Source organism: Ammospiza caudacuta, chromosome 6 (assembly GCF_027887145.1).
Source record: "Ammospiza caudacuta isolate bAmmCau1 chromosome 6, bAmmCau1.pri, whole genome shotgun sequence".
In the NCBI taxonomy this organism is placed as follows: Eukaryota; Metazoa; Chordata; class Aves; order Passeriformes; family Passerellidae; genus Ammospiza; species Ammospiza caudacuta.
Genome location: NC_080598.1, coordinates 53,518,899 through 53,545,925, shown reverse-complemented (window position 1 = coordinate 53,545,925; position 27,027 = coordinate 53,518,899). Strand labels below are relative to the sequence as shown.

Sequence of the window (27,027 nt, the reverse complement as noted above, 5' to 3'; positions counted from 1 at the left end):
AAAACCCTGACCTGTTGCACTTTGAGTTTGAAGAAAAAAATGAATAGACTAATAAAAAATTGCTTGCTATATTCTGTGATGTCTAAGAGTTGATCTCGAAATGGCTTGGAGGTATAGTGTAGAGTTTCATAATGATATGAACAGCCAAAAACTTTGCAGACTCTAGTAAACAGTGATTGCAGTCTTAAAGGCATGGTGTATGCCTGGTTTGAAAGTGGGAAGTTAGTGCAGTGCTGCTGGTTTTATTTGTCATACTGGAGTTTTACCATAGCACTCCAAGACAGCAAAATTCTGTGCAACTTTGAGGAATATTTTACCTTTTGTAAAGTTAAAGTTGTGTCTTTTCCAGAAAGCTCTCAGATGCCAGATCAGGTTAATAACACAAAGCTGGTTTGAGCACATTTCTGCAGACTTCTGTCCTCACCCTACATGAAGCATTGTCCTAAGGCCTAGGGCATGGCTGCTCTAGGTTTGGAAAGTGCTGCTGCTCCCAAAATGGATTTTTCTCTGGTGGATAGAGATTCACCAGTGTCACCTGCAGCAAAATATCAGGTGCAGCTTTGCTACAATAGCCATGGTGTTTGTATTCAGTTCTGTCCTCTGTGTCTCTCAGGAAGAATTACTTGGTCTGAGTAGAAGTCATCTCTGTCTATTTACAATTTGCCTGATTTGTAGATTATGGTTCTATTTGTGGTAGCAGGAAACCCAGCTACAAGAACTGGGAATCCTAACACTGACAGCCAGTCTTTTCTGGAGTCATGGTTTTTCCCTTGTTTGAGATTATATTCATTAGGAACAAATTTTCTTTTTGGGCTGATGGATATAAGTATCCTCTTGCAAGTGTTGCAGGTGTGACTTGTTAACACAGTGTCCCTTTGTGGTCCTTTATGGCCAAAGGAGACCTGGTGGTGTTGCTGGTGGGGGACGTGGGGCTGGGGCTGTGACAGCAGGCCTGAGGCTGCTGCTGGAGCTGCATTCTTGCTGCAGCACAGGAACCATGCAGGTCTCAGATGAGATGGAAGATGAGGGGTCTGCAGGGACCTGGGACTGTTGAAAGTCCAGACTGCTGGAATCTGGCACAAGTGGATTATCTTTGCTGCCTGTGCAGAAGTGAGATAGGCCCAGCAAACTAGCAAGGAAGGTACTTAGAAATAAAAGCATTGAAATCTCAGTTTGGAGGGGGCAGAGGCAAGACAAGCTCAGGCTTCCTAGAGGTTTGTAGAAAGACTACAGAAATCTTTTCAGCTCTTTATCTGAACATTTTGAAACACTGCTTGTAGGGTCTGGTCAGCCCTACTCTGTGATTCAGTGCAGGCTGGGAGTCAGAGGGATAGGCTGAGGAAATTACTAGGGGTGTGCACCAAATTAAGCCAGGGCAGGAAAACAGATTCTCAGCAGACATGCTAACAGTTTATTAGGATACTAGAGGCAGTTACCTTGTGAAAACATGCTGGTCAATCTTTCTGCCTTAATACAGAGAGGAGACCTTTGTTCAGAAAGTTATATGGCCTTCCTAGATATTTTAGAACTGGAGTGGGCAATGTACTTACTCTGTAATGTGTGCTAAAATAAATGTTTAAACTATTTCTTCAGCTTGTGTTGTCACCTGTGAGCATACCAGAAAAACAAGTGCTGCCTAGCAGTTCTCCTATTATTCTTCTAAATGGTGAGGATTAATATTCTGAGAAGATTATGGCAGTTTACTGGACCTTATAGTCTGTATGCATTTTGTTTATTATTTTATCAAACATCTGAAAGCTCGGGGATGAAGCTAGGTAACACTTAATACTGCTGTGCCTTTCTTGTTCCTTAGAGCCCAGTAAATGTGTATGTTAAAAGCTGCTTTATTTCAAACCACTGCAGAGTTTGAGTAAACATGGAAGAGACTGTAAGGTCTCAAGTTGCCAGCTATGAATGCCAGAAGGTATGAAGGGGCTTGGAAGAATATGCAGCTTCATTTTCAAGGTCTAGAATAAAAAAAATCTGAAAACTGCCAGTGTTTTTCCTAAAACTTCTAGACACCTAGTGGAATAATCACCATTTTAACCCCTAGCTAGGGAGTGGGCTTAAGGCAAATGGGTTTGGAAGACTTTCTGACAGTTGTTCAGCCCTCGGTTACATCACTTATCAGGCATTCATAGCAGAAACTTCTTAACTTTTTTTTCAATGTGCATAGCTCTTAAATGTTGTCAGAAGTTCCTCACCCAACTGTCTTTTGGGATTTACAAATGCAGAGTGCTTGGTCTGCCGTGGGTGGTTTGAGGACACTAAAATTGCAGTGAATTGAAGTGTAATCATAACTGGGCTTGAGGGCTGTGATCTCTTCTCTAAGGGTTTGCCAGCAAAAGAAGCAGCTCTGTAATAAATGTAAAATGGTAAAATGTTTATTTCAAGCCATTAAGGAGCATCCCCAGAGTATTTCTTATCAATTGCATTGCAGTAAATCTGTGCACTGCTCCAGTTTATACATTGGCAACCATTGTATGACTCTCCTCCAACTTTACATGGAATGAATGACAGTAATGCTCATTCATTATTTCCACAAATGAGCAGTGATAGATTTATATATATGTGTGTTCAATGAGCTGATGTTGCCCTGAGCCCAGAGCAGGAGGGCAGGCCAGGTGTACCCTCTGTGTGGCTGAAAGAGCAGCACATTCTCATGGAGCTGCAGTGCCACTCTGAACTTTTTGCCTCCATGCAACCCTGATCCTATACCAGCCTGATCTGTCAGGTGTCTTTCAGAAGTGCACAAGGCACACAGCATAATTTAACAGCAAGCCCATTAACTGGCATAACTATTCCCACATCTTGGAAGGCCTGAGAACAGGTACCAAATACCCAATGGATTTCTCCAAACTTTTTGTTGTTCACTCTAGTTCCTGCTGTGGTTCCTGGCTGCTTGGAAGCTCTGAGAATTCAATAGACATTTCTGGACCATGTTTTGTTTCTTGTGGTCTGATAGTGATCCCAAACTCTCCTGGTCAGAATGAAGTGCTGCCAGTACCATCTCTGACTACATCTTTAAGGAATTCATCTGCTTCAGAAGCTTGATGGAGCAGCTGTGCTTCATACTCTTAGCTGGAAAAAATACAGCAGTTCCTTTAAAACTGCTTAGAATCCCTTCTTTAAGGACAGGGTATTCCAGGAAGCAACTTGAAACTGTAGCTGAATTCAGATATTTATAATTTCAAACACAGTTTAATTGTGTATGCTGGGTAGTGTCAATTCAGTGTCCAAATATAGATACTTAAGTAGTTTTTTGTTTCCAGCAGCAGTATTGAAACATTCAGCCAATTTAAGTCGGTACAAGACGTGAATGTATAATGAAACTCGTTTTGAGGGCAAGAATTGTGTGTGTTGCCACATAGCCTAGAAGAAGTCTTGAAGCTTGTGAAACTTGTTTTCAGCTCTGGATATCATCTTTCCTTCCTGCCTTTCATTAGAGTGGTTTGCAAGAGGTGTTTTGTAACTTTGTGAACATATTGGAAGGATTCTGTGGGCAGTAAGTTCTTTTCAGTGAAATGCAGGTGATGAATCTGATGTATGGTTACATCTGCATCACCTGGCTGCTTGGAGGAGTAACTTCAACATGAAGTTGCATGGGAAGGTGCCAGGGCTGTGGCCATCCCTTTCTAGGATGTGCTGCCCATGCTGGGACTGGAGCTGTGGTTTGTCAGCATGATGGCCCTACATAATTATCTAATTGGAAGGGAGCAGTGTGGGAGGCAATAGTAAATCATACTGGAGTTGCAGTAGGTGTGGAAAGCAGAGAGTAGGCAAAGGTGTTAAAGCAAAAACTAAGCTGAACTGAGAGGAGAATTTTTCAGTGTGCAGCAATAATTGTGGGCCCAATTGCTACTAGGTTGCTTGAGGGCATTCCACTTATGTGGAATTATTGTTGCAATTAAACAGTAGTCCTTGGCATTAAGTGTCTTTAGCTTTAAATCTCTTCCTTTGAGACAATTCAGTTAATTGGAATATATGTTATTGCCTAGTTATGTGTTATTGATGCTGTTGACTATAATGTAATTAAAAAGGGACTTAAAAAAATTTACACAGTGATAGCCAAGAATTTGTTTTGCTATTCAGCTAGGCTCCTTTCCTTCTGCTCTAGCAGTTACATGAAGCAAGTCACAGTAAATATGTAGTTATATGTATCAATATGCATTAATCTTTTCTGTGCATTCTAGAGAATTTGGAAAAAAGTGGATTGTGTCCACCCACACTTTTTTTCCACTAACACAAATGGAGGAATGGGTTAAATTTTTATTAGTAGTTCTTTCCCCCATTTATATAGGTGCTGCCTCTTTTTTGGTGGTTGAAATTACTATGATTCTTAGTAACCAAGACAGAGCTATATGACATCCACATTTTGGGTTAAAAGACAATTGCCATGGAAATATGATGCTTAGATAGCATCATTCTGAAGTCCTAATTGCATGCAAGACCTTGCCAGAATTTCGAAGCACATCAGCTCTCTTGGACTGGGACAGAGCTTCTGCTCTTAGGTGCTCGCTCTGGAGCAATGTAGTGAGTGTTACAGTGTTTTGTTGCACCTCTATTAACATAGTATTACTTAATTTTAACTTGTGCCTTCATAGTTATCAATGTAACTAATTTTTTCTACTTTTGCGAAGTAGTCTGACTAAGCAAAATACAGGAAATGGTGATGGCAAGTTTTTTGATCTCATTAGTCATCATTAATATTGAGATTTCCATGAAGTTGCTTGGTAAATGTGCCAGCATGGCCAAGGAGTTGCTGTCTGAAATGACATACTGAAGTGATTTTGAGCCTTGTTGGCACATTGCAATGGCAAGTAGAACAGGTTGTGTTAAGCCATCACAGGACCTATTTTTGAAAATTGTGGAATATTTAGATCTTTACAAAGCCATTTAAGTACAGCAAAGGTAGCACATAATTACTAGTTCATGTCTTAGCATATGAACACTTTTACTTAAGCATTGTGTAGTATGTATGTGCACAGGATAACAGGTAAAATCAAAGTAACTTTCTATTACATACTGGCTAATAAATATTTTGGTCCATATTAACATTTCTGTATTTATGGTATTGCCATTTGGGAAATTTTCTTATGTAAGCACTGGGAGGCTCGATCTACACAACAATTATCTTACTTGTTTTGTAGACTGAACTTTTTCAAAGTTTCTTTTATATGTTGAGGGTGTTTCTTCTGGGTTTACACTGCCATAGCAAACAGCTCTTCCAGGATAAAACATACAAGTAGTGTTCTCACAAACAATCAGAATTTTGCATATGGGTTTATTGAAGCATATGTCAGTCATGTGACTATCTTATGCCTTAGTAAACAGCCCTTACAAAGAGTTCAGTAAAAAGATGGTCTAGCTGAAAAAAGATGCATTGCAAGAACTGGATTTTCCTGAATAACTACAAAAGCAAAAATGTTACCTAACAATTTTTTTTGTTTACTTAGTTGATGTTAACTGTTTTTAAAGCAATGGCATACATATACTGTAATTGTACTCAAACTCATCCTGTAGGAAGAGAAAGCATTCATTTGGAAGCATTAAGAACATTTCTTTATACATTTCTAGTAATTTTCTTGCCAGTAAATTCTTTTCATTAGTGAAGGCTAGAGAGACATTTTCTGTATCAGTCTTTATTTTTTCCCCATTGGGGTAAAAGTTTATTCTTAAGCAGTTAAATTTATTTAGATGATTGTATTTTTTATATTGTACTGTGTCTTTAGAGAAGAGCAAAGCTTATAACCACTGGTGTGGTAGATTCCTCAAAGAAAAAAAAATGCTTGTGAGAAGCAAGTATCCCAGAGAGGGCAGACAGAGGGAAATGGTACCTGTCTCCTGAAGGGAATAAAACCCATCTGCTAAGTGAGAGAGATGAGAAAAGCTATGGGAAGGAAATAACTGAATCAAAAGACTTGAGACTTTCAAAGACTTTTTCTCAGGAATACTGTTCTTTTTAAGAAGTGATGGTGACAACCTATTTAATTTGCTTTACCTGAGCAACGAAATGTTCAGAGTCCTATTGCAAATAGATCATGCAGTTTAATCAGGTCTTTGAAAAGAAAATAAATGTGAGTTTGTGTATGAAGTAGGAAAAGCTGCCCTGGATAATTTCACAAGGAAGGGAAGCTTACTACATTGCAGCTTGGGCTGCAAGAAGCAGCGTGAACACATCCAGGAAAATCCCTCTGTCCTGCTTTTCCTGTAGGTCTCTAAGTAGCCTGCTCTTGATTGCCGTCACTGTTGCTTTTCCTCTGGTAAAAGAGGTGAGAGGAGAAGAAAAATAAAGGAGACTGTGGTAAGGATGAAAACTGTAGACTTCACAAAGAAACAGAGCAGGCCAACTTCTCACTATGAGGGAGTGTAGTAAGTGCTTTTTAACCAAGAAGATTGTGGAGGAAGACCTGTGTTTTTGGCTGGTCTTGAGTCCAGGAAGCAGACACTAGAAAGGGATGGGGCAATGGTAAGCAGAACCTCATAAAATGGAATTTAAAAAAACCTGCAGCATGTAACCAATATAAGTGTGTTCCAGGATGTCTCTCTTCCTGCAGAACGTGAGTATCTGGGGCTGTGGCTTGCTGCTGGAGGTGGCTTTGGCTTTCTTGACTTGATGTTCAAATGGAAAGCCTAAGCAGCTGGCCTATATTTTATATAGAATAGAGTGTTCAGATTAACTAGCAAGAAGGAGCTGCATTTGAGGGGTGCAAGTTGTTTTGGGAGAGCAGAAGATCCTAGGGCACCCTCTGTTAGCTGTGTTGTGCATTGGACTGATTATAAATACAGCACCTTGTCACAAGGAGCATGTGCATCAAAGGTAGCTCTTCAAGGAAATTGTGTGGGTTATGGCTAAGGGAATCAGAAATTCACATTGTATTTTAAGTGGAATGCAGTCATAAGTGCAAAAAATATGGGGTTTTCTATTATTAATCTTATTAGTGCTTTCTTTAGGTCATTTTTATCAGCGTTGTCATCAGTGTTACAGAAATACTTCCTATCCTGTTTAAAAAAAAATTAATTTGTTATTATTCTTCTGTACAATCACAGAAGGTCCAACTTCCAAAAGAGCTTGCAACTTAAACAGACGAACTGAGACATGCTGGAGAAAGAAAATACACAGACAGTGAATTGCAGTGACATTTGTATTTAGAACAGATTTTGGGACAAGTTTGTAGAGGAAGTGGAAGAAAAAGGAAAAAGCGGTCAGAGGAGAGGAGAATTAATAGCAAGAAGAGAAGGGGTGGAGTACATCAAAGATGAAAGAGCTGGGGGGAAAGGGATTGAATCAGTAACTAATTAGTCATTTATTTAGTGGGAACATTTAGATTAATACCTTAGGAGTGATGAGAATGCTAATGTGGTTTCCAAGTGACATGATGTAGGTGGTTTTCAGAAGAAAACATAGCGTTCATTGTAAATGTATAAGCTGAATTTTTCTTAAAGATCACAGATCTCTTCCTCCACCCACACTGTTCTTACACTTCTTGATTTCATCTATTTGCTATGAAATGTATTTATCTTTTTAGCCACAGTCATAAGATTCAAGTTTAGGAGAAAAAGCCAGACTTGATTAGTGGAAGCAAAAGATCGCATCCTGTGTAGAACTGGTCATATCAAGTGTAAAATTGTGTTCTCCTACATACAGATTGGAGAGCTCCTGTCAGTTGCCTATAGGCATTAAGTTTGTCCTTTAAGACCCTGGCTTCTTAACATATGTTGATGTAAGAGATGATACACTTCCCTCTCTGAAGCAGAGGGGAAAAGGACTTAGGCTAGGCAGTCAAGCCAGAAAAAGAAGTTGCAAGCCTCATTTGTGTGCATCCCACTCATCTGTCCTCCCTTTTGATGCAGCCAGGGAATGTATCCCACAGCCACCTACAATACTCACCTCTCCTTGCCCTTTGCATGGCTTGAGAATTCCCTTGTCTTCTCCTTGTCTGCCCTTGTTTACCCATATGTATCTTTCTAATACAGATTCTAGATCTGCACCCTCTGCCATCTGTGCATGTGTATGCCAAGTAGATGCATGGAGTGGTAACTATTATGTAATAATGAGAACATAATGTAATTAATATCTACAAGGATCTGTGTTAAAGAAAATACAATGTTAAGATAATGCATTGAAATGTACTGAGTCCTTGAAGCAAAGTTGAACTTGGAGAGATAACTATTGCTGTGGGAATTCCTAACTTGGTTGGTATGTAAAAGTCTGGCAAATTTTGGGTACCTGGTTTACTGCTCTGTAAAGTAAAAGTAATAGCTGAAGCTATTCCAAGTCCCAGAGGAGATGAGGAGGGTGACAGAGCATAGCAGGGATTCTGAGGCCACTGGAAAAGAAATTGAGATACACATCCAGAAGAAATCAGATTTCATGTGGTCTGCATCATGTAGGATAAATTTTTTAAGTCCAGCACAGTTAATTTTTAACATAGTGTTTACTTAGCTCAATGATCATATTCACAGTTTTGTGACAAAGGTTGCAACTTGCATTTTTACCCAGTTAAAGAGAGGGAGAGGTAGGTGTCTTTACAGTGGTCAATGACAGATCTTTTAATTTTTTTTTCCTATCAAATCTGACTGCAGCTCTATGTAGCACTACAGTGAACTGAGGCGTTTGTTAATGATTAAATGGAAGTTTTTTTCTGACCTATTATTTGGAAAGATCTGTGTTTTATCATGCAAGCTTGGCATTGCTTCCATAACAAAATGCGGTCCTGTGATGAAGTCAAACTCTCTTATACCAGAAGTATTAGGTTTCTTAAATAGAATACTAAAGCAGTCATGGTTATTTTTTAAATAAAACAACAAAAATGCATTCACTTGGTGGCAGTTCTTTAGTACTTCTGGGGTTTTGTGTGGACTTCTCATGGTTACCTTCTAAAGCTGTTAGGTAAACATGCTCACTTTTTAAAGCTGTAAGTCAAAAGGAAGTGTATTTTACAGCTCATTAAAATATTATTTTTGTGTGTGATGTGGAAAGCAGTTCAAAGTCTGACCCAATACTGCTCTTTGATAGCAGTATTAGGGAGATGGATCATTTACACCCCTCACTGCCAGTTTTGGCATGGTGCTCTTTGTCAAGCCAGCTGATACACTATATTTGGAAATGTGGCTGTGTTCTGTATTACTAAGCTTATTCATCATTGCTGTCAGTGTACTCGCTCTTTGGAAAATGCTTTCAGGAATTTTCAGCAACGTTCATTTGAAAGAAAGCATGGCATAGTACTTAAAAGCTATTCACCAGAATACAGCCAGAAAGCCAAACTCAAAAAGAAAAAAAAAACCCAAATTGCTTTTCCACTGAAATGTGTGCTGCTTCTTCAGACATCCATAAAGTTTGTGATTCATCTGAAGGATTTTTTGTTTTGCTTCCCCTCATGTAGTACTGCTGTATTTTTATATATATATGTATCTTTTATATGTGTTTATTGCTTTTTCTGTTGTCATGCAGGTACTGCCAAACACCCCTTCCTTTCATTGCTGTGTCAAAAAGAGAGTTCATACTTTCTTTCTAAACAATTGTTTTAGTCACTTGCAGAAAAAAACCCCCACCTTTTTGTCTGAAATTTTATTTAAAATAAAAAATATACTGTTTTTCTTCCACACCTGAAGTTACAAATATGCCATGGAATTCTAGGATTTTTTTTTTAATTGAATTGAAATTTAACTCTATAATCTGTTTCATGAGCTGAATTACAAAGGTGGTTTCACAAAGGAAGCACACTTACTTTCTCCATATCGGGTCTTCTGCTATCATTATAATCATCATTTGCTGGTTAAATACAGCAGAGCACTCCTTAACTAAACTTTTTCCCAACCACAAAATTGGATGAAGTGTTCTGTTAGATTTCAGAAGTTTTGAAAAAACATTCATAATCTATTTTTAAATTATTTATTTCATACAATATAATGTGTGACTTTTTAATGATACATAGACTTCACAGTGCTGGTATTTGGAATTCATTTTCCAGACAGCTATGTATAGCAGCAAATCCTTTCAAATTATGGCTCTTGCTAAACAATACAGCTGTCAAATGCATTAGGTTTAAATAGTTATATCTGTTTCATGTTACTGAGCAGTGAATGAAGATGAGTATGTAGGAAGTAGAAACCTGTTTTTCTGATTGGGAATTGGATCCAAAAGTACAGTTTTGATCAAGGTAGATGATTCCTTAAAAGGAAATACTTCCTTAACCAGATGTCCCAAGATGTCAGTCTGATGGTTTTGCTTTTTTTTGTGTGTGTGTGAGAGAGAGACTTGCTGATTTAATCATGCATGCAGAATATTTTCTCTGTAGAAATTCTGATGGCTAAGAAGCAATAGTTAGACAGGATGCATGTATCAAAGGAGAGAGCAGAGATACTCACAGAACTTATTTCATATTCATATACTGGTAGCAGTATACTGAAAAAATGCATTTCTGATTATGGTGCCATCAATCTTATGAGTTGTGTTCAATGAGCTTGTTTTCTCCTATGGTATGTTTGCTGTGTTTTATTTGAGCATCAGTAGTAGCTGAGACATATCTTGTATTTGTCTTGAATTTCTTACTTGTGTAAACCAGATTTCAGCTGGTTTTCTGGTGTTGGTCTCTGAAACAATATTCATCTAGGGTAGCAATATAAATACAAAGCATTGTTCAAATTTTCCTTTTCATTGTATTTGGGAAGCTGAAGTTCACATCCTCTGAAATCAGCTTTATCTTTAGACATAATCCTTGCCAATACTTTCATTGGAATAATGGATTATTGCTACTAACGTGTTTCATACAAGGAAAAATTCAAAAATGGATGCTGACTGTGTACCATATTTGAACAGCTTTATGTATTGCTGTGTTGTTTTTCTGAATCCACAGTGGCACTTTTCATGTCTCCATTTATAAAATGTGCACAGTTTTCTTTGGTTTTTTTCTTCTCATAAATTTACTGATGGATGTTTATATTTCAAGCAGATTATTCCTCTCAATACAACTTTAAAATAATAATGGAAAGAAAAAAGCATGCAGTATATTGGTAGTTGTTTATACAGAACATTTGCTAAGATTGTTTTTCTCCAGTTTATTGATCAGTTAGCTTGCTTTATTCTTGGAAATGAGAAAACAAAATCCTTCAAAATAATTTCATTTTTTTTTCAACATGCATATCTTAATACTTATGAGTATCTTGATATAACCTATAGGTTATCATTCAAATCTTTTATAATGAAATATACAGTGTATAAGTATTTTAATTTTCTGATGATTCTAAAGATGCAGGGACTTGTGCTTAGAGGGAATGTAGAAAACATTTGTATGAATCAACACAGAACTGTACTGTTCTTGCTCTAGAAATTTTGGACTCCATCTACAGTCCTGCTATTGGATCCATTACAGACCCATCTGACTTGATTTTTCTCAAGAGCTGAAGAGTCTAAAAGAAATGTAGCAGGATGACATATAGGAGAGTGGAACATGCAATAGGTGATGTGCAAATAAAGTCTTGGTGAAAGATGTACCGTGAGAAAACTCCTGGGGGGTAAAGAAAAAAAAAAAAAACCAGAAGGAAAGATTGTATAATGGGAAGACCATGAAAATAAACTCTTAAGTTAATTTTTTGTTGATATTGTTATTCTTTATCTTTGTCTCACAGTGCATTATGGCAGGTTGACCTTTTATATGGATCCTATTTCCAGTGAGCACTATTATAAATTCAACATGGATTGCATAATGAGCATTACTGCCCCCTTCATCTGTGCTGAAAAATATTAAGAAATCTCCTATCAAATGTAACTGTTTGTGGTAGAACAGCACCTTTCAAGGGGATGTGCAGTGTTCACTCACAAACATCAAGAGATGTGATCAGACAATGGTTCTCACATTGAATCTGTGGGATCTCTCCTTACCAGCTGCATGTGTGGGCTTTTCATGGTAGAAACTGTATTGGGAAAGTAAGTTATGCAGCTCAGGGGGGACTGATAAAATGAAGCAGCCCAGGTGGGTTGTTTGAGCCTCTGACATCTATCTGTCAGAGAGTGCTAAAATCAGGGGATGTGGATATGCCCCAGGACTTCACTGTTTGTGTGTACTCAGAGCTAGTTTTGTTCTTGCTCTATGTTTAATGTCAGAAAATGAAAGACTCAGTTTCTTTGCCTTCCCTTTGGAAAACACCTTATAGTTTTGCCTTACTTCCCTTTTATGAGGTGTTGCTTTTCAGTCCGTTTCAAGCTCCTTTAATTTTGAGTTAATGAGTTAACAGTGTTAACTTAGCTTGCTTCCTGATCATTCAAAGCTACTATTTAAAATAAACCTTGGGTTTGGTAGCTTCTTGTTCTCTCTAATCTTAATGGAAAAGCAAAGCAGCCAGATTATATACCTTTACTACTAGAATTTTCAGCTGCTGGTCAGTACATTGCAGTGTTAATACCAGTTGCCAAAGAGCAAAACTTTTTGGTAGCATATGAGAGGAAACATGTAATTTTGGGTCAGCTAACTACAGTGACCAAGGATAAAGTTATTTCTTTTATATATACTGAATGTTCAGAACAACTGGAGCCTAAAGTACTGTTTCTGTACAGTGACTTTTGCATTTTATGGATGTTACTGTGCAATGTGTTGTAACTTTAAGCTGCTGTGGCTGTGGAGATCTTGATGATTTAGGCAGATGTTTGAAATATTTGAGATGTATGAAGTTGTGGACATGACTGTCTCTCCCATTTCACTGCAAAGTAACTGGACTGAGAATCTTCTGTGCTGTACAGGAAGATATTATTTACTGTACAGACTACTAGTAGATGTGAAGACTTCAGTTGCAATAACATGTGGAATTGTAAAGAAGAAAACTAGATCTGGAGATTGAGAGGCTCCATTTTTTTGCTTTAGCTTCAAAGTTAAATCAGGTTGCTTAGGGCCTTGCCAAGTCAAATTTTTAAATTCTCCAAGGTTGCTTGGAGATGCTGTTAAATCTCCATCCTGTTCAGTGCTCAACCATCCTCAGGGTGAGGAGTTTCCTTATGGCTATGTGGAATTTCCTTTGAGACATTGTGTGTCTGTTGTCTCTTGAGTTTTTGCTGTGTTTTCCAATAAGAATCTGTCTTCACCTTTGCATAATTCCCTATCATGTAGATAGATGAAGCGTAGATGAAGGCAGTAGTGGACTCCCTTTCATCTCCAGACTGCACAAATGATTCTTTCATCTTATGTGTTAGCCCTTTTAGTGGCCTTCCTCTGGACGTGCTTCAGTTTGCCAGCACCTCCTGCTCTGTGTGGCCCAAAGCTGCAGCACTGGGCATGTGGCCTCACCACTGCAAGCAGAGGGGAATAATTGCTTCTCCTGACCTGCTGTTTGTGTTCTTGCTTATGCAGCTCAAACTGCAGTTAGTTTTCACTGGTTTGTGGGTGCTGCCTTTGTTGAACTTGCTGTCTCCTAGAGTCTCCAAATCCTTTTCTACAGAGCTGCTGCTGGTCCAGTCTGCAGCTATGATGATCTTTTCCTTCCCAAATTCAGGATACTTTATCTTTGTATAACTTCAAGTCACTTCTGGCTTCTTCCTCCAGTTAGTTGGGATCCTTCTGAATGCTGCTCCTGCCCTTCATCATGTTGACTGCTTTTCCCATTTTATATTGTTTGTAAATGTGTGAGAATCCTTTCTGTTCTAGCATCCAAATCTGGTGATTATTGTCTGGTATTGTCTACTGAGAAATACTGCACCTAATCTGTGGGCATAAAGGATTATGGACCAAAACTATTTGCCTGCCTATTCAGTCCATGTCTCCTCAGTTTGACAATTGAGGTGCTATGGAAGATAGTGTTAAAAACCTTGCATAAGTCAAAGCACTGGCAACCACCAGTTCTCCCTGGTCCATGAAGCCACTTACTCTTCTGCTTAAGGCAGTGCAGGGTTTGCCTTTAGAAGTCTGTTTTCTGATTCCAGTCACATTTATGTCCATCATGCCTGGAAATAGCTTCCTTTTAGAACTCATTCTACATTTGGTACTGCTGAAACTCACTGTTTTCTAGTTCTCTGGATCCTTTACTCTCTGCTGCCTCCACCTTGCCTTTCAGTTGGATTTTGTTTGTTTGATTTTAAGTTACCATGACTTTTCAAAGCTGGTAGCCAGCAGCCTTCCGGAGACATCAACATTTTTAGTACTTTGGATGTTTCCCATCTGATCCTATGTACTTGCATAGGTCCAGTTTACCTAGATAGCTTTTTGATTTGGTTGCCCCTCTCCCTCAGACTTTGCTAAATGCAGAAATATGGTAAACCTGATAGCAGCACTTAGTGGTAAAGACCATGCCCAAAGTGTCGGGTGTCTCAACTTTTTCTGTACCTTTTATCACTAGGTAGCTTCCTGATTTAGCAGCTGAATTACACTTTCCCCAGAGTGTTTTTTGCTCATGGTAAAAGCTTTTCTTCTTGCCTTTCACATTTATCCTCAATGTCGGCTCCAAACAAGCTTTGGCCTCCGTCTTTCATCCTCTGCTTGCCCAGATAGTGTACCTATATTCTCCTCCAGCTGGCTGTCCCCAGTTCCAGTTTACCTCTGTTTCTGTTTCATTTGAGCTCTGTCAGTGAGGAGTCCTGTGCACAGTCAGCTGGCCTCCTGCTCTTTGGTGCTCAGAGAATAGAGTCCAGGAAGATGACTGGCTGTCATGGACTCATTTGTAGCCTCCCAAGTCATTCTGCTTACCATTCCCTGAGCAAGCCCCAGCTCTGTCTGCTGCAGTGAGTCCAGAGCCTTTAGCCTGCTTTTTTCCTTCCTTTCTTTTCTCAAGACTTTTGCTATGATTTCACAATTACTGCATCCGAGGCAGTTGGCTGTCTCATGTGTAAGCAGTTCTTCCTTATTCATGAGTACCAGATCCTGCTCAGCCCCTCCTCTAGGAGCCTCTTCAGTGCCAGCATCAGAAATTGCTCCCAGTGCATGTGAGAAATTCCCTGGATATTTCACACCTTACTACAATGCTGTTCCAGGAGGTGTTGTGTGATTTAAGTCCTGCATGAGAACAAGGGGCACTGAATATTGGAATACCAGCCTAAGATGATGTTCCATCTACTTTGGGAACGGAAAATAAGTTTTCTTTAACTAGTTGCCTTGAATCAGAAGAAGCTGCAGCAAAGACATACAGATGGTATTTTGATTTTATTTGAAATTGAATACTTAATTTTCAATTCATTTTGAATTACTGTGTAACATACAGTCAAAATACTAATTCAGCTGCTATTGGCCATGCAGCTGATGAGATAAAATAACCTGGTTTTCTATAGCCTGAATACTTTGGAATCCATAATATTTGTTCACAACTAATGAATTTGCATGTGATTAGAATAATTTTTCTTTTTGTCTCTAAGATTTCTAGTTTCTAATTACCATGAAGTAATTAATATGCAACTACATGAAATACTACTTCAGATTGTACTGTATAGCTCTTATGTTCAGGCCATGCACATAATACTTGCACATATATATGTGTGAGAAATAATTTCTCATTCTTTTCTTTTTCATGTGACTAGTGAAAGAAGATCTTGTTCATTCATACTTATCATATTTTGTTTCACTGTAATTGGTGACAGTGTGCTTCTTAATCTGTTTTAGTTGGAAGATGGGGAAGAAAAGCCGAGTAAAAACTCAGAAGTCAGGTACAGGAGCCACAGCGACAGTATCTCCAAAGGAAATGTTGAATCTAATTAGTGAGTTGTTGCAAAGTAAGTTTTGTTTGTATGCCTCTCTGGGAAAAGGGATGCTGTGCAAACCACACAAAAACATTTTCTTACTGAAGCTAGTGAGTTGTATTTTTTCTGTAACTGGCCAAGCTTGCTATTTCAGAGTGCTTAAGGTGCTTTGAGATGCATACTAAACCACCTCTGTTAATATATGCCACCATTGGCTTATTTAAATGGGTATTTATTGGACAGACCATATTTGTGGCAACATTTGGCTTTTCATCTGAATACAAGTATAAATACTGGGTGAGATTAGATTTTTAAACAACCAGATATCTTGGCATTGAAGCTTTGTCAAAAATGTTTTTCTTGTAACCTTGAAAAATTACCCTGTTTCCATTTATCACTTGAACAGTGCTTTGAACTGATACTAGAGTAGGGAAGTTAACTGTGGGAATCAGTAATACAAGTCAGTTCAACTGCACAGATATTTTTGTTGCTTAGATAAATTTGTTGTTGTTGTTGTTTGGAAACTTTTCATAGTGCTTAGATCTTGTGTATAGACCAAAGATTGTTTCACTTGTTGAGGAACTTGGAACTCATCCATTATTTCTAGTAAATATGAAAAGCAGAGCATAATTTCATACAATGATGCTAAAATACTATTGACTCTTTCTACTGTCATTAGTAACTGTGCTGTGATACAGTTCTTTTTGAAACACAACACAACTCCAGATTTTCGTATTCTGGACACATCTAAGTGTTGCCTTAGAAAAATTAAAATTTTTCTTAGCATTGCTCATGAGGAGGAGACAAGGAGTTGGCAAAGCAGTTTGATGCTTATGCTACAATTGGCCTCTGCTTTGCTACCAAAAATAAAATGTGGATCTAATTTGCTAAGCAAAGACAAGTATCAGCTGTTCTTTTTGTCAAGCTTCCATATTTTCTTCAATGCTAAGATTTTTCAAATCACTTGAGCAAGGTAATCTTCAGCTGTCCACTTGGATTTACATGGTTTAGATCAGGAAATCCACACACTGACATTTAGAATATTGGCAGAGACACTGTGGATGTAATCTAAAGCTGAAGCATGGCTTTGTGTTCCTTTACTTGTCCCTGCAGTACTTGTGCATCTATGAAAACAGTAATGACTAGGCAGGTCAAATGTATGTACCAACAAATTTCTCAATTATTTAAGGTATTCTCTGTGCTATTATTATCTACTTTCATTACAGCAAGAGTGATGGCAAGCAGGGTAATTTAAACAGAGTGCTTTGCTTGAATTATTGAAAACAGACAGTTTTTTTGTTGTTTGTCTTATCTGAGATATTATTTACTTAATGGCCTGGTTGTTTACTTTTTTTTTCTTGCCAGCTCTTTAGACATTTGCTATTTCTTATATCTGAAGGAATATTAAAAATAAAATAAGTTATACTGTTAAGATTTCAAAAGTCTAAATTAATTACTTGTCTTATAATAGGATGTTTGTAACAGTGGAGATAGTTTTATTTGCCATATAAACATAAACATATTTGAAGGACAGATAGTACTCAGGTTCTGTTAAGTTACTGTGAAAACATAATTCTGAGATTAAAATATGTGTGTGCATATATATATGTATATATATATATATATGTAGATATATAAATATATATGTGAATGTTTATATATATATGTTTTCAAAATGTACTTAATTAAAGAAAACATTTATATTTCCAGAATGCAGCAGTCCTCCCCCAGGTCCTGGTAAGGAATGGGAGGAATATGTCCAGATCCGTTCGCTTGTGGAGAAAATCCGCAAAAAGCAGAAAGGTAAATGTGAAACACTTGCAGTGTTTCTGAAATGTTCAGGTGGGCTTCACCACTGGCATTAACCATTTTAATACTCAGAATTTTGAATGATTATGACAAACAAATGATCCTGTGAGAATTTTGTCTGATAAGTACAAAAGGAGCTTGAGATTGTTTTCTCATCACCATCTGAAGGAGTAGAAATAACAATCCTTAGAGAATAATAGGCTGCCTTGGTTCCTTGTGGCATGGTCTGCTGCTCTGCCTCTAAAAATCTGAACATTCTAAAGTTAAATTTGTAACTGTTTTACATTAAGGCTTTACTGGATGTTGAAACAGTTTCAGCAAGACGACATCAGGGCATCAAGTGATGACAAAAGTCACAAAATAAATGCAGCAGCTAATAAGTCTCTCTCTGCTCTAAATGATGCACATAATCAAAATAAAGAAATTATCGTAATATCACAGTTCATGAGGAATTTTTTTACCAGTTTTCCAAAGTTTAAGGTATGCTTTTTTTTTCATACTAGATCAGTTTTCTTCTATTATGGAATGTAACCTCTTGCTGTTGATAATACTTTTTTTATATTAATTTTTTATGTTTGGAGGCATACTCTAAAAAATCTTTTTCATATAATTTTAGTAAAAGGAACTTCTTTCATGACAGATATATTTTAATGACTGAGAAATAACTTGCAATGAAAAAATTTGGCCTGGATGTACCTGAAAAAGTCCTAAACAATTCTTTCTTCTCTGGTATTTATACAGTTATAGCAAGAAAGCCAGACTACATATAGATGGAGCTTGACTAGTTCATGGTGTTACTTGATAAAGTAAATACTTAAGAGGCTTGAAATTTCCCTTTTACACCTGTTTTTAATATATTTTGACTGATGCGAGAAGATCTTACTCCATGAAAGGACTTTGCACACCTCTGAACATCAGTTTTTGGTAGAGGCTGTATGGAAGAATAAATGATTCTCTTTCAGTGACTGCATTCTGTAGTGATGTAGATGTGAACTTGATTCATTTTTAACTCTGCCATGACTTGGTATAAACTTACTGTGCATGTGCAGGTTTTTATGATGTAATATAATTGTTAAAGTAAGTCATAATTCAGGTTAATAAGAGCACACTTAGCACTGGGGTTGGCCTCTCTGAATCTTTCTTCTGCACCAGAAAGATTAAACTATCCACAGGGAAGATGCTGCTGGCAGAGATGGTAGAATTAGTGTAACAGTATCATGTTAATAGAGCATAGTTTTTTCTTTGGATGATACAAAACCTACTAACCACACTGCTATTGACATACAAGTGTCTTTGCATGTAACATTTTTACATACATAGTGAGCAGCAATGGTGTCTTTCAAGACTATTTTTAATAGAACATAGTAGTTAATCTACAGAGTTTTCTAACTTAATAAAGGCTTTAGACCTAATAATATATAATTAATATATATTGCCAAAAATGTTATACTTTGTGCTTTTCTTTACTAGAACATGGGGTTGCAGGATGTGAACGAGAATGATCTTTGGTATGGAAAACTCTTAATTTGAAAACTGAGCTTTTTAAATTTCTAAAATTTTCCTTGTTTGACTCATTAGCAAAATCTTAAATAAAGCTAATTTTCAATATAGATTTTCATCAGTACAGCTTTATTTTGTTCCATGTAGAAACTATTTATTTCCCAGTGGTGCTTATGACTTGAAGGAGGTGACCTTCTCTTTAATTTGGAAAAAATTGGGAAGTATCGGTCCACATTGTATATGAGAAACAGAAGTAGAATTTTAGAGATGCTTGAAGAATGGTCCCAAGTACAAACTGGATGTTCAAAGCTTCCAGTAGTCCCATGCAGTAACAAAAGTTGGAAATCACAAGAGCAAAATCTTGGACAGTGTAAATACCTACCAAATTCTGTAGAAACTATGCAACTAGCCGTACTATGTTTGTGAGGGCATTATATTAAAAAAATGCTTTGCAAATGCTTAATAAATTTTTATACTGCATTATCAAAGATGAAAGTTTTAAATGATGCTTGTATTTTTAAGTTAACTACAGATTTGTTTGATTCTGGGCCTTGAAATGCAAAATTTGGAGGCAGGAGGGGGATATTTTAAATACACTAATGCTACTTGCCTAAAATAATTTTGATCTCAAAATGTGTTTTATTCTTTGTGCTTAGCCAAAATATCTTTGGATGTAATGCTGATGACATTTTGTCACTCATAAAATGGCCTGAGCATTTTGGGGTTCTTTGTACTCATTTAATGTTATCTGAGTTTGGGTTGAAGAGAACACACAGAGGCAAAGAGGTACAAAAGGAGCTGGCTGAGAATAGCCAGGAACTATTACAGAGAGATTCAAATGCATTCACAGTAGAAGAAAGCTGAGGAAATGAATGAGGCTTGTGATTCCACTGGTGGACCACATGCTGTTGGAGAATTAAAGTGTAAAAATTTGGATGAGCTCTGTGATGTCAGGAGGATGATCCTTAGATAGTTTAGATCTATCCTTAGATCTATCCTTAGATATTTTAGTAGATCCATATGCTACAGGAAAGGGCTATCTGTCTTGTATGTGAAAGAAGGAACTCAAGATCTGCTTATCATCAGTTGCAGTGCTGAATTAATGAAATTGCAGCTTGCCTCTCAAATTCTTCCTTGTCTGTATCAACATGTTGTGGTGATTGCATTTATCATTGATATTAAGATTGGGAATATTTTGGCTTTTATTAAAAGGGAAAGAAGAGGAGAGTTTCATATTTCATTACTGCTCAGTTTGGGCAGTTGCATTTTTAAGATGACTGGTAAGCCATTTTGGCACAATAATGAATTTGAGGAAAATTGGGTATGACATTTATATAATATTGAGTAACACTTAACAGAGACCAGTTCTGACTCAGCTTCTTCAAAGTAGCACTGCTGTGAGATGGCAGATAGCTTTTAACATGGGCCTCTATACTGAGCTTTTTTATCTTTCTGGATCCTCTTATTTCTGCATTTGTTTTTCAATAAATTGTGTATATAGGTTTGTCTGTTGTCTTTGATGGAAAAAGAGATGACTATTTCCCTGAATTGATAAAGTGGGCAACTGAAAATGGAGCATCCACAGAGGGTTTTGAAATAGCTAACTTTGAAGAGGAGGGATTTGGTTTGAAAGCAACAAGAGAGATAAAGGTGAGCATGTGAACATTTGACTTAGATTAGAAAATTGTGTTTGGAATGTATCTGCAAAACTCTGAAATGCTCACCCTTTTCCCCCTTTTAACTGCTTATGCTGTTCTGAAACATTACCAATTCTATGTACTTGAGAATAACATTATTGATAAAAATTGATAAAATAGAGTATTATTTTTGATGACTACTGATAGTACTGTGAATTTTTAATCAATCTTTTACACTGATGTATCCCTTTATTCCATGTTTTCTAACTATTTAGTCTCTTCTTTCATGTCCCTTTTAAAGAACTGAAAAAGTTTTTGCCTGAAAAAGAGGTATTTGCAGTACCTATTTAGTCTCTTCTTCATTCATGTTCCTTCTTTTAAAGAATTGGTCTTTTTGTCTCAGAAAGAGATGTTTGCAATACCTATTTTCCAGTGAAAAGGAAAAAAACCCCGAAATTATGATATTATGATAATGTTAAAGGATTTTTTTATCATCAGATAAGGAGTATAGACACACACAGAGTTAGGTAACTGCTAAAAAGTAAGCATTTAAAATTGTCTTTCCATTCCCATTTTTAGCTGGGAAACAGGTTTGAAGACAAATCAGCTGTTGTAGAATGACTATTAGAAAATAAGCCCTGTATAATAATTTAAGAGCTTCATTAGCACTCAGTTAATACATTGATAAAAATCCTGATCAGTTCTGCTAGAATAAAAACAGCCAATATGAAAAAACTCTACTGTGAGAAAATATGTGATATGTAATTATTAGCAATATAATGTGTCTGATAGCTTTAAGGTTGTGTTTTACATCTTAGCAGTTCCAAAATGGGAGGGCTTTATTTTGTATCTGAGTGCCTGTTTTAAAGCTTTGTGTAATGCAGATTAAAACACTGCTTACCACAATGTGAAACACAGGTTGTTTGTTGAATTTGCAGTGGAAGAGAAGGAAGAATTTTGATTCAGAATAATTTTGATTTTAAAAAAATAATGGAAACAACTTGTAATTTAAAGTTGGTGTATATTTGAGACACTTGGCATACAATATAAATGCTGGCTGACCTTCTATTGCATTTCTTTCCTTTCTGTAGGCTGAAGAATTGTTTCTGTGGGTTCCTAGAAAACTGTTGATGACGGTTGAGTCAGCTAAAAATTCAGTTTTAGGTAAGAGCTCAAGGAAGTTCTTAAGAAAGAAATTAATATTTATGGGATGTTTCAGTAGGAGACTTTCTTTTTTTAGCTGATCTTCTTTATTACAGGGCTTGCTTATCATGCCAGCCATCAGGTTGGGAATACTTAGAAACTTGAAGTGTCAGTGGAAAGAATTTAATTTCCCGGTTACTTTCTGGCTGAGTGCACTGGATATCTTCCACAAGTGTTTGTGTTATTTTGAACATGTATTATGTAGCTTGTATAGTACTTGGAGATAAAATGTTCTGAGCTATTGAGAATATTGTTCTAGTTTTGTAATGCAATTGTACACGAGGCATTTGCTGTGTCAAAAATCTTGCAGTATAATAAAGCGTAGGCTAAATATTTTAGAAACCTGAAAAGCTTTTTCTTTTTGTTGAGTGCTTACCTGTTATTTAATCATGTTAATTTAAAGCAAATCTAGGATGATATTTTCCATGGAGAACCAATTTAGTTCCTCACCTTTCTTGGTTGATTCAGGATCTCTGTACTCTCAAGATCGAATTCTTCAAGCCATGGGCAATATAACATTGGCATTCCATCTCCTTTGTGAGCGAGCCAACCCCAACTCTTTCTGGCTGCCCTACATCCAGACTCTCCCCAGTGAATATGATACTCCTCTCTATTTTGAAGAAGATGAAGTACAGCATCTTCAATCAACTCAGGCCATACATGATGTTTTTAGCCAATATAAAAATACAGCTCGACAATATGCCTATTTCTACAAAGTTATTCAGGTAAGAATCTTAAATATAGTATATACATGTGGTTCTCATGATCCTTATTGTGGAAGCTGTGAAAGCAGTGATGCTGAATAATAGTACAAGTATATTGCCCTTGAAAGTCTGAATCATTAAAGCAATTTCCTGCCTTTTTTTTTTTTTAACTGCTGTTGAAATTCTGCAGTTCTGTAGGGTTATAGATATATAAAAATGTATTTAGGTTGTTGAGAGAAGTGATTATTGCCCTTTGTTTAAAAGTGGGTGAGGCTTCATCTGGAATACTGTACAATTTTGGGCCCACCAGTGCAAAAGACACTTGTTGAGAAACTGGACTGAGACCAGAGGAGGGCTATTAAGATGTAATTTACTTGAGCCCTTTATCTGTATGGGAGACCAAGGGATCTGGATTTGTTTGTTTTGGAGAAAAGGAGATTAGGAATGATCCAGTCACTGCTTTCATCTTGCTATTGTTAGCCAGTCTCTAGAAGTTTGTGGGTTGGGAACTTTTCTACATGACCTGCAGAGATCTGCAACCTATGCATGCTTGTATGATTCTTTGAAAACTGTGTAATTTGCACTTAAAGTAAAATTATAATTGTTAATTGACAGAATAAAACCATTGCATATGTTGTATTTCCAATGAACTGGATTAACTGTTGTTTTCAGTTCTGTTTAGTGTAATTACTTTTGATTGCTTTCAAATACAAAGATAAACCCATCTGGTAACAGTTAGGGTATGGAGAGGCTTGAGATGGGTGAACTTTTCATTGTGTTCTGAAGTAATGATTTAAACCAAGTTTCTGACAGAACTCTGTTGGTCTGACTGATATCTGGATATAATGTTGTAAGTGAATGTTGATGTGTTGTTCTCAAGGTAGTGCTCAGTGTCCAAACACTCAAAGCTTTTTGTGGCACAATCTGTATAAAAAATGTATGGCTCTGTGTACTGAATCTCCCCAAATGTGTGATCTAGAGACATTTTGTTTGGCCATGACAGAGGTCAGAAGACACAAGGCAATTCTATTCTCCTTTAGTGTTATCAGAGTTCCAAAGCTGTTCTGTCAACTGTTTTAATTTAATAAAAGTTACATTATTTTGTGTAGCTGTTTGGTGTTTCAAGAACTGAATATGTTTCAAACACAAATTCAGTTTATGGAGTGTAAGGAGCAGAGGGATACATTTTGAAAACTGAAGTAATTGAAAAGGATTGGTGAAAGTCAAATCTGATGCACAAGGAATAAGCTAGAAATAGTGGCCTTGATATTGGAAGGGAAATGAACTCTTCCTTTCAGTTGTCACAGTAGAAGAGGCAATAGTTCAGCCAACTCTTTCTTTCTTGCTGTGGCCTCTCCTGGACTGCCAGTCCACACTTGGTCTTCCAGCCTTCACTTAGTTTCTCAAAATATGCTGCCCGATCAAACACAGCTTCTAAATGTTGGGCCTTAGAACATTTTTTTTCACCCTAAAAGGGTCTTCTGTTTTTAACAAGTTATTAGCAGAATATTGTGGAACATTATCCAATTCTTCTAGCTGCTATTCTTGCTCTTGCAGTTCTTTTCAGAACTGAGTCAGCTGAACTATCATATGACCAGTTCCTTCGTTTTCACTAATCCTGCACCAGTACTATTATGGGAGAGGTTGTGTGGCTGCAACATTAGTTAAAAAAAAAACCTCTGAAATGCAGAATGGTCAGAAAATTAGATCAATTTTTTTTTGGTTCTCCTGACAAATGCTTTTATTGCTTGCCTTGTGTTCTTGTTACATATCTTGTTCTATAGCTATTGTTTCACATTGTTGAACATGAGATGAAGGTAGATCAGGTAGGATTCATTTGCTTTATTTACTTTCCTGTGCAGGATAAGAGGTAATAAGTATTTTATTTAATAAGTTAAATTTTAAGTGGGCCCTGGTTGTTTGGTGCCTTACTACAGCACTGCCATGTAACCACAATTTCAGCTGAATGTTTCTTCACTACTATTCAGCAAATAGTGCTGTTCACATTAGAAAATCAAATGAACTCAGTTGGCTCCAGGAATGCCAACTGTATGTATTGGGCAGCTATTATTAATGTTTTTGATGAAAACTTATGGAAAAGTTTAAATTTTTGATTTCTGCTTCTGCTCTCAAAAATAAGAGCCTCTAATTTATTAAATGGTGGAGAAAAGGAGTTCATAGAGGAAAAAATAGAAGTCTCTTTCTTCCCTAAAGCAGTACCATTTTTCCTTATTCGTAAAAGCTGAAATTAATTTTAGTATCAGCTTGCACGTACTCATATCATGTTTTGAACAAAATTGACCCACAAAATACTAATGCTAAGGGTAATTCATGAGCAGATGGAAAAGGGAACAAACAGAGAAAGAGAAATTTTTCATATAAATGAAAAAAGCAAAGCAAACCCACTTGTCTATGAAAGGCAGTGTACTCTGCAAGCTTTATTAAATGAGGGTGTTTTAGATTTTTGTATACCATCATTTCATTCAGTATTACTACTGCTTTAGTAGAAGTGTTTAAATGAAAGCTGTCCTGTGTGACCAGGATTTTCATATTGCTTTCAATATGCAGACTAATTTTTTTAAAGTAGAAATACCTTTTAAAGTATATATTTTTAAGTACAGATACATTTTTTATAATACAAAAACCTTAAAACTATGTTTACTTTATTCATAGTTGTTCTACTGTGGGAAGTAATGCTAACAGCATCCTGAAATAGAAGCTGGGGGTTTTTGCTAATTGAAGATACTAAAAAAGGCACTGCTTTCTGCAAACAAAATATTTCTAATGGTGGAGGGAATAAAAGGGTTAACAGGTCCTGTCTTCAAATGCTTCTTTTTCTTTCCAAATAGGGTTGCTAGACTGCTTTTAAAATAATTTGGCTTCTGATGGTGAGCAGTTTCAAACATGGTTTGAGAAGTGCTGCTCTGTTTTATTTCTTTAGCTTCTCCATGAAGGGTGAGTGCTGCAGTCCTGACTCGTTCTCCAAGTGCTTAGTCTGGCTACACATGAAGAATGGGCAGATTTATGAATTTCACAGCTGTTGCAAGCTAAACTGTAGTCTGGTTTGATAAGCAGAAACAGGTGGGATGTTGAGCAGACAAAAATAAACTCTTGAGCATGTTAGCCAGGCTCTATAAACCACACTGACACCTCTCTAAACATATGTAAATTGATAACTAAAAAATAGTTAAAAGTTGTTGCAGATGTACTTCAGTGGTGCATTTGGCCTCTGCATTGGTATCAAAATACAAGGAATGCTCAAAAGATTATTTTCATTGCTGCAGACTTGTAGTTTGCAAGATTTTTTATAGTTTGTTCCAAAGAGAAATTCTGTAAGCTGCAGGGTTTTCCCTTCTCAGGGGAAGAGAAAGGAAGGTATGTCTGTGACTTCCTTAACATTTATGAGCACTGTATGCCTGCAGAAGGGTGAACAAAGCCCAGATATTTATGGCTTAATGTTAAAAATTTTTTGTCCACTGAAATGTGGTAAGATAGACACAAGAGGGAGCCATATAGTTTACAGACAATCACAGTTAGATCATATTCCTAAAGAAAATACAGCCAAGTTTGAAGCTTTTTTAAAAGAATATGCAGTGGTCTTTGTGTTTAATTTTCAGGTGCATCTCTATGCCTGTTTGTAGTCAGCTACAGAGAAGTTTTTGTGAATCAAAACAAGATATGAAGACAAGGAATGCACTTAGAGAAGGTGGAAGTGTCCAAACTATTTACATTTTGAACATGATGAGTTTGAAGCAGTGTTGTATCTTTTCCCCAGCTGCAGTAAAGGCTGTTGCTACCTGCCTAAATAAAAGATAATTTTATGATAACTTTTAGTTGTCTTTTAAAATCTTTGAAGTGGTAAGTCCAAAGCCAGCAGACCATTAGCTAACCATACCTTTTGCCATGACCGTATGCATTCAGTGACACTCTGTGAGTAAGTAGTATCTCTACAAAGCTGCCTCTCATGTGCTGGAAAAAACACCAGTTTTGTGGGACTGTCCAGAATGACAGTTTGGCTTTGATGTACACAGTGTTTTCAGCCTGTAGTCTTTGGACCACTGAGGGACCACATTTTTTTTCCTGAAGAGCAAGTTATCAGTCTGGAATAAAAAAACAAAAGACCTGAACCTCAGCCAATATGGTTGACAGTGCAGTGGGCCTCTGCTATAAGGCCTGATCAGGAGGAAGGAAGAAGTGAATGAGGCCTTCTACAGATAGCTAAAAACAGCCTCACATTTGCAGGGCCTGGTCGTCAGTGGGGACCTCACTCCAGTATCTGTTAAAGGAACAGCACAGCAGGGCATAAGCAGTCCAGGAGGTTTGTGGAGAGCTTCCTCAGCCAAGCAGTGGAGGGCCCAGTGAGGAGAGGTGCTACTTGCATTCAGGGACCTCAGACTTACAAACAAAGAAGAGTTTGTTAGAGATGCAGAGGTTGAAGACAGCCTTGGCAGTAGTGACCATGAGGTGGTGGATTTCAGGATCCTGAGAGGAGCAAACAGAAAGGTCATGATGCTGGACT

The 27,027-nt window shown here is 37.1% G+C and overlaps 1 protein-coding gene across 2 annotated transcripts in view; it reads left to right on the top strand.

Moving 5' to 3' along the window:
* The window catches only part of SETD3 (SET domain containing 3, actin N3(tau)-histidine methyltransferase), a 62,918-nt gene that overhangs the window by 7,893 nt on the left and 27,998 nt on the right, over positions 1 to 27,027 (top strand). Inside the window, exons 1-6 of one of the 2 annotated variants that reach the window (XM_058806492.1) lie at positions 14,935 to 15,114; positions 15,579 to 15,688; positions 17,366 to 17,458; positions 20,466 to 20,614; positions 21,693 to 21,765; positions 22,273 to 22,529. In XM_058806492.1, coding sequence (XP_058662475.1) covers positions 15,586 to 15,688; positions 17,366 to 17,458; positions 20,466 to 20,614; positions 21,693 to 21,765; positions 22,273 to 22,529 — 675 coding nt within the window. In that variant the 5' untranslated portion in view covers positions 14,935 to 15,114; positions 15,579 to 15,585. Of the gene's footprint in view, positions 1 to 14,934; positions 15,115 to 15,578; positions 15,689 to 17,365; positions 17,459 to 20,465; positions 20,615 to 21,692; positions 21,766 to 22,272; positions 22,530 to 27,027 lie in introns of those variants that run through there. The other variant, XM_058806491.1, reaches the window with a different exon arrangement.